This window comes from Gouania willdenowi, chromosome 6, assembly GCF_900634775.1.
Source record: "Gouania willdenowi chromosome 6, fGouWil2.1, whole genome shotgun sequence".
Taxonomy (NCBI): domain Eukaryota; kingdom Metazoa; phylum Chordata; class Actinopteri; order Blenniiformes; family Gobiesocidae; genus Gouania; species Gouania willdenowi.
In genome coordinates this window covers 19770060-19784012 of record NC_041049.1, presented here as the reverse complement: position 1 = coordinate 19784012, position 13953 = coordinate 19770060, and the positions used below count along the sequence as shown (strand labels likewise).

Below are 13953 nucleotides of genomic sequence, written 5' to 3'. Positions count from 1 at the left end.
GACTTACTGCCATTTGTAGCCCTAAATGCCATAAGAACGTCAACTCAAATACTTCAGATCTTAGTAATAGATATTAACTTAAAAATGACTTGTACTAGTTTTGTATGTAACATAAAATGAGTTTAAGTTATTATTTAATGCATAATTGTTACCATCTCCAGCCCGTCCTAAGGAAGGGTAATAAAAACTTTATTAAAGGGAGAATATAATAAGAAAGTGTTCCACCTTAGTGAGGGGAAAGGAACAGGGAAGAGGGAGTCAAGGTAGGACAATGGAAAAAGTCGGGAAGAGTCAACACTTTTACAGTTTTTCTCGAATGTCAGGACACATTTCAGGAAACTGCCCTCCATTTTCTCTAAACTCTAAACACAAAACACTTTTCTCAAGCTAGCTGCACAAAAACTTGCAGTCTCTTTACAAAACGAAACTCTCACTCCAAAACCCAAACTTTCACCACAAAACTGTTGCTCCTATGGCCAAAACCAAACTTTGACAACAAAATGGTCCTCACAGCTTGCAAAAATGTAAACACTATTGGATATCTATCACACACTTCAATAAAAATTGAAAACACAATGTTCAGGGTGTGATGTTCTCAGTACCCCATCATTTGTATAGTAATCACATCTGTATAGTAATCAATAGTAAGTCACAGATTATTTTTAGGGGAACCTCATTTATTGACAACCTGTACAAACATACTTTTTCCAAAACAAATTTCAAAAGAGAACAAAAGCATACATGGGGATACATGTCACAAATTCTTACAGTAAAGAGGTTCTATGGGGTCTGTGGGGGGGCCTGTGCAGGGGCCTGTGGGGGGGCCTGTGCGGGGGCCTGTGGGGGGGGCTGTGCGGGGGACTGTGCACGGGCCTGCGCATCACGTCGTCGGGTGGGGTCAGGCCACAGGACCTCGTCCACATCGCAGGCTATGTTTTCCCTCGCCAGGCAGCGGGGGAAGAAAGCTCTGGCATGCCGGACCCAGCCTGAGTAATCCCCCACATCATCACAGGCCAGGTCCATGGCCCTGAGGAGGTTCTCTCTACTATATGGTTGCCGGTCATACACCTTCCACCGCCATGATGAGAAGAACTCCTCTATGGGGTTGAGGAAAGGTGAGTAGGGTGGCAGACATACATTGAGGAATTGTTGGTGTATATTGAACCACTCTCTTATCTGGTTGGTGCGGTGAAAACTGACGTTGTCCCAGATGATGACATAGATGGGAGGAGGCTGTGCTGGAACCAGATTCTGCTGCTCACGGTCAATCAGGATGTCCCGTAGGTCTCCCAGGAATGTGAGGAGACGCTGGGTGTTGAAGGACCCAAGGAGAGCCTGCCTGTGGAGAAGCCCTTCTGAGGTCATGGCTGCACATAGGGTGATATTCCCCCCACGTTGGCCAGGAACGTCCACAATTGCTCTTTGGCCAATTATGTTACGGCCTCTCCTCCGTCTCTTGGTGAGGTTGAAGCCAGCCTCATCCAGGAAGATGTATTCATGTTGTCTCATCATGGCGTCCAACCCCAAGATTCTCTGTGGAAATGAATAGAGTATGGGTAGTGTCACAGAAGGAGTACTACAGTACACTGTGGGCTACTGTGCAGTACAGTGAGCTTGTACACCCACTGTACTGTGAACAATCAACATTGTATACCCGTATGTATACTTACTTGCACATACTGGAAACGTAGCTCTTTGATTCTGTCCGAGTTACGCTCAAAGGGAACTCTATAAGCTTGCTTCATGCGTAGCTTCTGGCGACGGAGGACTCTGTCTATGGTGGCCAAACTGACTCTGTCAATACCTCCAAAATTTATGTTGTCAGCTATGACTCTCTCCTTTATTTCCCTGAGTCTGATGATGTTGTTTTCCCGGACCATGTCCACAATGAGGATCTCTTGCTGTGCTGTAAATAGGGGAGCCCTTCCACCATGATGTGGCAATCTTTCAACCCTATAGAAACAAATATGCTTTCACTCTTCAAAAAAAGACTTACAATCTACAATACAAACATCAATGGAAATGTCCAGTCTCCCAAAGCAAACGTAATGTGGTGAAACCAATTTAGATTGTGGGTTACAAACATTTAGACAAAGTAACTACAGTACATACCTGTTGTGTTGTCTGAATGCCCGAATTATGGTGGACACTGAGAACCTGCTGAGGTTGGGTTGGACTCTTAGTCCAGCTTCTCTCAGTGACATTCCATGGACAATGACATGGTCAATGACAGTAGCTCGCATTTCATCTGTGATGATTGTACGTGGTTGTCTTGCTCTTCCTCCTTGCACTCCTCCTCTCCCTCCTCGCCCTCCTTGGCCTGCTCCTCGCCCTCCTCTGACACGAACTCCGCCTCTGTACATTCTGTTGCCGTTTGGCACCTTCAGCAAACTGTGCATTCTAAACTGGCCTATATAGGTGTTGTCACATCATTGGCAGGTGTCTTCAATTTTGAGTCGTTGTGCATTCTCAAGCGGCCAATATGGATGGTGTCACATGTGTCTTCAATTTTGAGTCACAGTGTTTAAGCAATGACACCCGTGCTTTCATTGTGTTCAACTTTTGATGTCTGAGTCTACCATTTTGCATTGTGTGAGCAAAAGTGTGTTTTAGCAAGTGTGAAAGTGTTTAGCATAAGTGTGAATGTGTTTAGAGCAGTGCAAATGTGTTTAGAGTTCTGCAACATGTGTTTTGGCAAATGCAAATGTGTTCAGAGTTTTGTGAAATTGGAGATTGAGGTGAAATGTGTTTATAGTTAAGCCAACTAGAGGCCAGATTTATTAAAGTGTTTAGGCAACTGGTCATTGTGCTCAGAGATCTAGAAATTGTGCTTTAGCAATCGAGAAAAACTGTAAGTTGGGAGTGCAATGTGATATTACAGTTGTGCATATTGATTAATCAATAAATGAATATGCACAATATTAATATTTATTTATTTATTACAATGAACAAAATATGCAAAAATTGTGAAATTTTGTAAATTTCTTTGGTTGTAATTAAAGTTATAATTTGGCTCCTGAAGTGTGTTCAAATCATGTTATTTCTTACAAATAATACTTTTAAAGTGAGTGAGTGAGTGAGTGAGTGAGTGAGTGAGTGAGTGAGTGAGCGAGTGAGTGAGTGAGTGAGCGAGTGAGTGAGTGAGGTGGTGAGTGAGTGAGGTGGTGAGTGAGCGAGTGAGTGAGTGAGTGAGTGAGTGAGTGAGTGAGTGAGTGAGTGAGTGAGCGAGCGAGTGAGTGAGTGAGCGAGTGAGTGAGTGAGGTGGTGAGTGAGTGAGGTGGTGAGTGAGCGAGTGAGTGAGTGAGTGAGTGAGTGAGTGAGTGAGTGAGTGAGTGAGTGAGTGAGTGAGTGAGCGAGCGAGCGAGTGAGCGAGCGAGTGAGTAAGTGAGTGAGTGAGTGAGTGAGTGAGTGAGTGAGTGAGTGAGTGAGTGAGTGAGTGAGTGAGTGAGTGAAGTGGTGAGTGAGGTGGTGAGTGAGCGAGCGAGTGAGTGAGTGAGCGAGTGAGTAAGTGAGTGAGTGAGTGAGTGAGTGAGTGAGTGAGGTGGTGAGTGAGCGAGCGAGTGAGTGAGCAAGTGAGTGAGTGAGCGAGTGAGTGAGTGAGTGAGTAAGCGAGTGAGTGAGTGAGTGAGGTGGTGAGTGAGCGAGTGAGTGAGTGAGCGAGTGAGTGAGTGAGTGAGTGAGTGAGTGAGTGAGTGAGTGAGTGAGTGAGCGAGCGAGTGAGGTGGTGAGAGAGCGAGCGAGTGAGTGAGTGAGTGAGTGAGTGAGTGAGTGAGTGAGTGAGTGAGTGAGTGAGGTGGTGAGTGAGCGAGTGAGGTGGTGAGTGAGCGAGTGAGGTGGTGAGTGAGCGAGTGAGTGAGTGAGTGAGTGAGTGAGCGAGTGAGTGAGCGAGTGAGTGAGTGAGTGAGTGAGCGAGTGAGTGAGCGAGTGAGTGAGCGAGTGAGGTGGTGAGTGAGTGAGTGAGTGAGTGAGAGAGTGAGTGAGTGAGTGAGTGAGTGAGTGAGTGAGTGAGTGAGTGAGTGAGTGAGTGAGTCTAAAACACTGTAAAACTTTTCACATTGAAACAATAAAATCTACAACATAATAATTAAATTATTACATTTCCTAATGTTCTTGAAAAGTTTTGGCTGAAGAGAAATAAACGTTGCTACTAAAAGAAGGTGAATAGTGGTGTAAATGTGTGTACGTGTGTGTACCAGTGTGTGTGACTTGGGAAATCACGCCATGCTGAGGAAAGGCAAAAAGCTATTAGCATGTGGTGAGCAGCGAGGGATAAATTCTCCTGTGTTTGGGAATTGCAGTCATTTTTTAGCCCAGAACAATTCTCATGTAATTCTCCTAATTGTTGCCTCATAATGTGGTGCATTCATTTCAGCAGCGCTTTCAGCTGCAGTCTGTTTGGGACGCTGTGGATCGAGTTAGAGAGTTCATCCGTTACAATGAATACAAAGCCTCCCCCTATCTGTTTCAGACACTTTGCTCTTTATGATGCTCAGAATGGCTCTGAGGTTGTCAGTGAATTCAGACGAACAATGTAACGCTTTGAGATACATCAAGAGCGCCTCAAAGAAGAGCTGTTTGTTGATCATTTTAAAAGGCAGAGAGGGAGACAGAAGCAAACTCCAGACAAAAGGGATTGTTTTGACTATTTGTCCGTCAGCAATGTCGGCAGCATATTATGAGTGACGATGGCTCGGAGGATAACCGTGATTGAGATTAAGCTCGGCTGAGAAAGAGAAAGAAGGGGCGAGAAGAGAGAGGGAAGAAAAGTGAAAAGTGGAGAATAGAAGTGCGTAGACTCAAAGAGAAGCTCTGTGATAAGTGGCAGCCAACAGCCTGTTTGATCCTGAGGGATGGCAGAGGCATGTAAGGCGTTTGAAGCTGACAATCCCTTTGTGATGATAACACATGTTTTTCAGTGTGTGCGCTGATCCACCCTCTTCTATTGTAATATGGTTAGCAGACGACAGCTGCCTGGGCATTGTAATGCCGCCGCTAATCTCAAACAATATCTTTAGGCCCAGCGTGGTTATGAGCAGCTGTCGGCATTGTGGGAAGCACTGCTAATCTGCTTCAGTATCTTTAGCCCCTCGTTTAGCTCTTTGATCCTCTCCCATTATGCCTCCCTGCACATCACAACCAGTGACTAAGTTTGGCAAAGCTGTGCTGGAATGTTGGATGGATGGCAGGAAGAAAGAGGAAAGACAACGAAGGGAGAAACGCTCACTGCTGCCGTCACAAACTAGCTTGTTAACAGATGTTTCCCACTGCTTTTACCGTGGCTGCCTCCTGCTTTGCTTATGCACCTGCCACACCGAGTCAGAGTGAGATACAGAGACACGCTGTCATGATGAGAGAAGATAAACAATGAGGCAAATATTTCATTTATGAGGCACTCAGTGTTTTAGCTGCCGTTTGAGGTTAGGACGGTATATCGAAGTTGAAATCATGTTAGCTTTAAATATAGATAGCTCGAACAGGACTGTAATAAAAAGACTTTCTTCAGTAACACATTAGGATGCCACAGGTGTAAAATAAAGTAGTTCAGTCAGGACTATTGTAAAGCTCTGTTCAAGGACCTCTCTGCCTTTCCACGCAGCAGTGTGGAAAGTCAGAAGCGAAGAGAGTTCCACCTCTCTCTTCCATGAGCTACATGGAGAGGCATAAGCAGAGAGAGCGGTCAGCAGGAGCCCCTGAAACAGAAGCAGAGATGTTTAGATGGCAACAGAAGATACTGTTTAATTAGACAGAAGAGGAGGAGCTGGGATGGGGGTGGGTCGGTGGCGTTTGCGGACGAAGCGTGCGGAAATAGGCAGGTTGCTGTGGTTTAAATACAGCACTGAGACTAACTCTAACCAATGGGAAGCATGGAACATGATTAGCTGCACAATTAACTGAATAAGAGCAACTGTCAGTTGATTGGGCTGGGCGAGCTTGACCTCCGTGCCTGCCTGAACTAACGCGATGCTCAATTTCATGGACAACAGATGGAACAATTTGTTGCCAAGAGGACTCGATCACTTTCAAAAACCAACAGTTATGATCTGAGCTCTGTGGCAAGTTTTAAAAATGTATCACCTGACCCAAGGAGGTTATATTTTCACCTGGGTTTGTTTGTTTGTTTGTTTGATTGACTGCTAGCAGGAATAAGTGACAAGCACTTAAGAAATTTTGACAACATTCTAACCGAAAATAGACCTTACGTATTGGAAGATTGCATTAAATTTTGTAAGGAATTAGGATCTACACACTGATTCTGGTTCAGTTTAATGGAGCGGTTTTATGCTATTTTTTCACCCATCTCCTAGGTTTATTTCCCAAACTCGCCTGTTTTCCACAGTTTTAGCCCTCTGAAAAGTGACTTTCTGAGCAGTTCTAAAAACGGACTGTTTTGAGCCTACTTATGTATATTCATGAGTAGGCGTGTCTATAGACGCTGACTTCATGCCTCGCTCTTGCGAGGGAGATCAATAATCACCCAAGCGATTTTCATTTTTCTATCCACACACTGTTGCTATTGTTTTCAGCCAAAAAAAAATGCACATTACAGTAAAACACATGAATATTTAAGCAGCTATTTTGATTGTGAGTCCGTCTCAGCTCTTCGAGCTGTGTGTTTATCACAGCAGCTGCAGCAGCAGCAGTGGAGTAATTCAGCTGCTTCAAACACTCACCAGAGTGTTAATCTGCTAAGTCGCTTTCTTCTCTTCCTCATCTTTATTAACTACAGGAATAGTGCATTTAAGGTGATAATTATTTGTTTTGTCTAACCGCTGAGTCGCATTGTGTCACAAACACATTAGATCAAGTCAAAGGCGATATAACGGATACTAAAAATGAAACTGCTCCACTACATTGTTGCTGCCCACTGCTCCTCAGGGAGGGGTTCAATGCAGAGAACACATTTTGTGTATGTAGTTTTACATATATGACAAAGTATGATGTGTATTCTATATTAAACCGCAATGTTTGCTTTAGCTGTGAGCTAGTTTGTGAGGGATGGGCTCACATTCTTATAGGGTAGAAGCAGAACCGTTTAGAAAGAGAGTTGCGACACCTTCGTTCACGCGAATGGGACTGTTTTTTTGTTTTTTTTCCTGCAATGGTGGTTAATGGAGCCTCACAATAGTTCCCGAAAGTGAGCAGTTGATCAATGCAGTTATTGACGACAAATTACTCGGAATCAGTGGATTTGAATTGCCCGCCGATAACTTCCAGAAACTATTTGAGTTTACATGAACCACGTGACGTTCAAGCATTTTGAACTTCCGTTGTTACAACTCTCTCTAAATGGCTCTGGGTAGGTGGAACCAGGAGGAGGAGTTTCCACTAGGTGACGTGAAGTGGTGGGGAAAATCCAACTCGCCCGTTTGGAGCTGACTTTTTACAAAATGTGGAATAACAAGGAAGGGAGGAAACAGAACTTGTTCAACTTTGGCCCTCTGAATGAGGCTAAAGGGATGTATATCACTGTAGCAAAACCATTAGAAAGTGATTTTTTCATAATACCGCTGCTTTAAAAAACATATTTTTTCCCTTTTCTCTGGAGTCTGAAGTCATTTAAGGGCAAGCATAAAAGTTTATGTTTAAGGTAAAACATAACACTTTACGTAAGATGTCAACTAAAATACAAGCTTCAATGTTTGCCTCAAACAGTTGTTGAGATCAGGAGTGGATTATTAAATATGGCTATAGAATTAGGTCTTACCTCTTCATTTGATAACAATGGCACAAAATGTGCCTTTTTGGTACATGCAATGTAATGGTAATGGGTAAGGGTATACAGTACTAAGACAATTTTCTAAGTTTTCCAAACCTAAACTGCCCTTGAAAAGTTCTAGACTTTATAAACATGAAATGAAAGTTCTACAGGTCTAAAACAGTTTTTGAGACCGTTTGAGGTGTTTCAAGTCAAAAATACAAGTGACAGTTTTTCCTCAAAATTAAATCAAAGCCAACTGTTCAAAACTGGCAGGAGGTTTTTTCACACATTTTCACCAATTTGAGAATAGTCAGACATTCCTCCAATCTGCCAAAACTTTGGGTTAGCAGTCCAGGGGAATACATCTTTTTTTTCTTATTCCATCAACTGTGACTTTGATTGACCTGTACTCTGTTTTACACTTTATTGTGTATGTTTAGAATAAAATGTGGGTGGATTACAGATAAGACACATTATAAATGCCAACTTTGGCTGAGTTTTTTCTGTGAAAATTGTTTTTATTTTAAAAAAATAAATAAATGAGGTGTTGCTGCTTGCAAAATGTTCAATTTCTAGCAACCAACAATAACACAAAAACTAAATGCTTGACATTATAATAAATGCCATAAGTGGCAAATATCCCTGCAGGATCTTCACTTCAATTTCCCTTGATTATGTGGCAAATTTGTAATGAATTTTGGTGGAAAATTGTGGAAAGTTTGAGGGCAAATTGCTTGATTTTGAAAAAAGAATTGAGCGTTCTTTCAAAAAATGACTGCCTTCATGTGATAAAATGCATGAGAAATCTGTGAGCCGTGGCAAATGTTGTGGAATTTCAGGGAATTTGTTTATTTAGGAGGGACTTAGATATTTACGTGATATTGGTAATTTACACAACGATTCATGTTTTCTCTGGGGTTTTTTGCTTTCTCCTGCGAGACAAATTGGATGATCCAAGGGGTCGGATTTGGCCCTCGAGCCTTGAGTTTGACAGATGTGAAGTAGGTATGTGACTCAAACAAGGTGTGATTAAGTGTTAGAAATGCTCGTGTATTTATATTGTTTAGCTCGGGATATTCGCACTTTTTCGGCTCGTGAGCTACTTCTTCCACGGATAGCTCTTTCCGATTTACTGTGTTGGGGGGTTATATCTGTAAATAATTCCATTTTAATATCTACACTATTTCAATTAATAAATAATTGTTCAATATTTGTGTAATATTAAAATAAAATATTAATATAGAAACAGTAACACTTAAAAACTGAGTTGGATTGAAATAGATTTAAATAAAATGTCAATATAATCAAGAAAAGCACTTTGAAAATGAAGTTTATATAATATACAGATTAAAAATGTAGCTTTTAAATTTCTTCCAAAATGGTGTGAAAGCGTGATGGTCAGCAGTTTGTTTCCAAACTCAGATCATCTCACAGTTCAAATCCACAGAAGCACCAAACAAAGCTGCTTTCTCCATAAAGACCCAGGTTAAAGAGTTGAATCTTCGCACTGAATCAGAACACACAACTGCAATGTCTGCATTAACTTATATCTCTGAGAGGCTGCTATTCAAGTCAGGAACATTTAAAACAAAGGAAAACACCCCAGTAAGGCGGAGACGGATGACTCGACAGACCCATGATGGTGGCAGACTACATGGCTGATTACACGGTTATAGAGCAAGTTATTCTGCGGGGGGATGAAACCACAATAAAAAATGTAGTGGTGTCAGTAAGTAGCACACAAAGCATTTCAGTATTAGTAGCTCACTTTGTTCTTTAGGATGCTTTCACACATATAGTCCGGTGGACTTGGTGTGATTCAGGCGGTGAATCTGCAACATTTTTGCATTTTAATTTGCTCCGTTCCGCTTTCACAAATTCTATTTGCCAAGCGTACCAAATTTTCTGAATTTCGTCACGCAAGCAAAACGGTTGGTCTCCGATTGGACAGAACTGAAAAAAAAAGAATACTTCAACCTCCAACGCCGTGGCGATGTGCCGCTGCCCTGTCACTACTGACAGTCGCGTCGTCACGTCCTATATTGGGTTTCTCTTCCTATGTTGTCCAAAGTAAATCCTAAAACAATCCCCGCAGAAAAGTCATTAATGATCATTAAAAATAACCCATAATCACACGATGCCACAACCTGCGCTAAAGCGCTACATAAACACAGAGATGACTTCGCTCCGTCTCCATCTGTCAGCGTTCAGAGCCGTCATATCACCGGTAACTTACCGGTAAGGATGTGTAATATGTGAAGATATGAGAATATATATATGCAGATAAAACAGAGCAGTCAAATGTGCAGCCATCGCTGATCACGTGAACAGTTTGGGGAAACAGAGATGAGTGAAATAAATGAATGATGTGGGAGAAATATGGAAGGGAGCGAGGAACTGGAGCACGGGGTTGTGAATGTGTGCTCGTGTCTGTTACCGTGACGACAGGCACGCAGCAGCAGCGGCACAGCTGTCACTGATGGAGTTGCTCCGTTACAATTGCGCATCAATGTAAAATCCTATGTTTGGTCCTGGTTGCTTTCTCACATGGGTAAAGACCACACCTACATTTTTCAGAGGACTAGAGTTCACTTGTTTGCTCCGCACCAGAGTTTCAGTGATCTTTCACATATCGCAAAAAAAACCGGAGTATCTGAGGAAGCGAAGCATGGTGCGGAGCAAAGAGGTATGTGTGAAAGCACCCTTAGAAGAACTTCACTTGCTTCCACACACGTAGGTTGTCTGACGACGCTGCTAATAAATGTACCCGGTCAGGCCCTTGTGGCCCGGCTTTGGGCTGATGGATGGTCGTCTTATACTTACGGTTAGAGATTGTAAATGAACAGATTGGTGCACTAGCGCCCCCTCAAATTGAGGTCAGAAGCTCAATTGTTAGGTTGCACTTTGTGACTGTGCCATTCTCGTTCATTTAAGAAGTCTTACAGCCCACGAGTGCAATTAACACAAGATGCCTCTGCGATAGACTGGTAGACATTGGGCGCCCCTGATTTAGCTAAATCTTTGTCAGTACTCACTGTTAATTTATTAGAGGGTTGGTTTCTCCTTGCCTCTAGGCATTACTTACATCTGTGGTCTCTCCAGTGACGTGCAGTCAGGGTAGGCAAGGTAGGCATTGCCTACCCAAGGGTGAATTGATATTTTGATTATTTGTTTTAATTGTAATATATATATATATATATATATATACAGTATATATATATATGTATACTGTATATATATATGTGTGTTGACATTGGTAATATATATATATATATATACAGTATATATATATATATATGTATACTGTATATATATATATGTGTGTTGACATTGGTGGTCTCGATTTGGAACGTCCTGCCTACCCAACCCTAGTGCTCACGGCACGTCACTGGGTCTCCCCCAGGTGCATCCCGTCTTCCTGATTGCCTTTCTTCACTCTTTAAGAAGTGGTTGGATGATGAACACAGTGTGTTGCTGGTGGTGTGTCAGGGATTTGTTTCCAGGTTTCTGATTGTTTTTTTTGAGTTCTTTGTACAAACAATAGAGACGTTAGAAGTTATCTGTTTCATAATGTTGATAAGTGTGGAGGGCTAAAGTCGAGCAGTGTTGCTAATCTTCGCGCTAGGCAGTGCTTCACCACTCTTCTATTAAACACAGTATACATATTATTCTTTTCTGACGATCACATGCTAGAAAAGTCCTCCCAATAGGAGTGAATCAATGAGAGAATGCTTTCCTTGTTAGCGCTGTGCAGGCTGTGGACATAACATTGTAGCTGAAAGGCAATTTATCGCTAAGGGATTGAAACAGGTTTGAGGCAATTAGTCTTTTAACAGCTTTGACTGTTTGCACAGACGGCAGTAAGTAGTAATGAGATGAGGAAGGTAGCCTATAGGAAAGGTTTGTGCGTGTGTGTGTATGTGTGTGTGTGTGTGTGTGTGTGTGCGTGTGTGCGTGTGTGTGTGTGTGTGTGTGTGTGTGTGCGTGTGAGTGTGTATGTATAGCGGTGCACAAGACATGCACAATTAACAAAAACATAAATATCTCACCATGCTCATGCAAACCATTAATCAGATATAAATAGAGCGAAGGAGCCCATTGTGATTAACGAGGTGAGACTCAATGTTAATTACTGCTTCCCCATCTCCGCTAATGAAGTTGGCATCTTTGAATGGCAGATTACTGAAACTACCTTAGCCTTAATGCCTCAGTAAATAAACCTGCTATTGTCCTGTTTACCGTACCTTTCCCCCTCTTTCTGAGACTGTCACATAAATCATTCATGTGTGAATGACTGTATGTTTACACCTGTCCCTTTTGTACGCTGTTGAATGCGTTGTGTCTGAGTTGGCCTATCTATGGCCTATGGGTGGATGACATGTGCAACCATGGGTGTCGGACTGCGGGGGAAAGGGTCCAAGACAGAAGGGGATCTTAGAAGTCTGTTTTATATACTGTATACAGTATGTCCGAAAATGCATTTTAAACATTTTTAGATTACAGTGGGGCAAAAAAGTATTCAGTCAACTACCAATTGGGCAGGTACTCCCACTTAAAAAGACGAGAGAGGCCTGTAATTTTCATCATAGGTATACCTCAACTATGAGAGACAAAATGAGAAGAAAAAAATCCACTTTTATACTGATAACAAATTCAAACAGGTGCCATTAATACAGGTAACGCGTGGAGGACAGAGGAGCCTCTTAAAGAAGCAGTTAGAAGTTAGAGAGCCATAAATCTTGCTTTTTGTAGGTGACCAAATACTTATTTTACAGAGGGATTTACCAATTCATTCATTGAAAATCCTACAATGTAATTTTCTGGATTTTTTTCTCATTTTGCCTCTCATAGTTGAGGTATACCAATGATGAAAATTACAGGCCTCTCTCATCTTTTTAAGTGGAAGTACTTGCACAATAGGTGGATGACTAAATACTTTTTTGCCCCACTTTATTTATATTAGAATGAAAAGGGCCCGGTGTGAAAATAAGCTGGTTGCTAAGCACAGTTTTGCACTAAAAACAGTTATTCATGCTGTATCAGGGCCCTAGAGCTTCCACCCCCTTCAACACAGCGTAATAGTACGACCTACATGTGCTTCTGCTGGAGCTTTGGCAGGTTGTCTGAACTGTGGATGTGACAAGGAGCAGGAGATAGACAGCAGCAGGAAACCATGTCTTTCCTCAAAAAAGGTAAACTAGGCCAAAAACACAAAGACAGACAGAAAGGAAATGTTAAATGAGGAAAAGCAACTGTTTACTCAATTCTTCAGAGGTGAGCTTTAAAACACAATCTTTTTTTGCCAATATATTTGTTTTGGTTGATATTATACATGCACTCTTACACATTTAAATGCTGGAACATTCCTTTTGCACGTCAAATCTTAATAAGAAATCAAATTATTTTTAAAAACAAATTTTGAAGACTAAATTTTGCTGCCACCAAGTATTTGGCCAGAGTTTCCCCATTAATCTAATCACTCTATATTTATATTAACCGGATACATATAACAAAATGATTAATACACCTTTTACTAGCCACAGTAAAAGTATATTAATAATTGTGTTACCCCCCCTCCCACCAAAAAATAAATCAATTTACCTTCCGCCACTAAATTATAGCAAAGGTATGTCACAAACACAATGTTCAATTAAAGCTGCAGTCAGCAATGAAAGGGCCCTCGTGTCAGGAAGTGGCGCACATTGAGGTGTGCTACATGTCGGGGTGTGGCAGAAATTTTAAAGTGTTGAGACGTAGCTGAGCATTTTTAAGGAAACTTTCCTGCATAGTTCTGTGCAAATATGATGCCTATGATGTCCTTTTACCAATAGGTGATAGGTAGGCTAATCACTGCACTCCATAGCCACGTGCACACCAGAGCCAATCAGTGGATAGCCCACCTCCACGCCCCACCCATTTTGGAACATTAGAACATAGGAATATTGATCCTTCCACTACAGTGATGATGTCATCAGTCCTACCTCCACTGTAGGACCAATGTTCTAATATTCTAATCCAATCACTGGAGAGCCCACCCTCACGCCCAACCATTTTGGAACATTGGACCATAAAAATATTAGATTGTATTGTTTGTCACAAGGCTTGATGAGTTCAATTTCATGTTTCTAGAGCAAAAGGTGTGCCCAGGAGGAAGAGAGGAAAAAAAAACATGGATTTGTTAACATTGACGATTCTCCAATACAAACAATCCTGTTTATTTGTGGGATTAGGTTTGGACTGCCCAACGATACCGT

The 13953-nt window shown here is 41.9% G+C and overlaps 1 protein-coding gene across 1 annotated transcript; it reads right to left on the bottom strand.

Moving 5' to 3' along the window:
• Window positions 1-656: 656 nt before the first annotated feature.
• LOC114465343 (uncharacterized) lies at window positions 657-2849 on the bottom strand. Its single transcript, XM_028450289.1, has 3 exons — window positions 2113-2849; window positions 1671-1953; window positions 657-1533 (listed from the first exon to the last, which is right to left on the bottom strand). The coding sequence occupies exons 1-3, from the start codon at window positions 2397-2399 to the stop codon at window positions 781-783; spliced, it is 1323 nt and encodes a 440-aa protein (XP_028306090.1). The 5' UTR covers window positions 2400-2849; the 3' UTR covers window positions 657-780.
• Between the last annotated feature and the right edge of the window lie 11104 nt (window positions 2850-13953).

Coding starts and splice junctions, on each gene's coding strand:
- LOC114465343 (XM_028450289.1), bottom strand. CDS start 2,399: ATGCACAGTTTGCTGAAGGTGCCAAACGGCAACAGAATGTACAGAGGC. Junction 1,954..2,112: donor GCATTCAGACAACACAACAG/GTATGTACTGTA, acceptor TTGTTTCTATAG/GGTTGAAAGATTGCCACATC. Junction 1,534..1,670: donor TACGTTTCCAGTATGTGCAA/GTAAGTATACAT, acceptor TCATTTCCACAG/AGAATCTTGGGGTTGGACGC.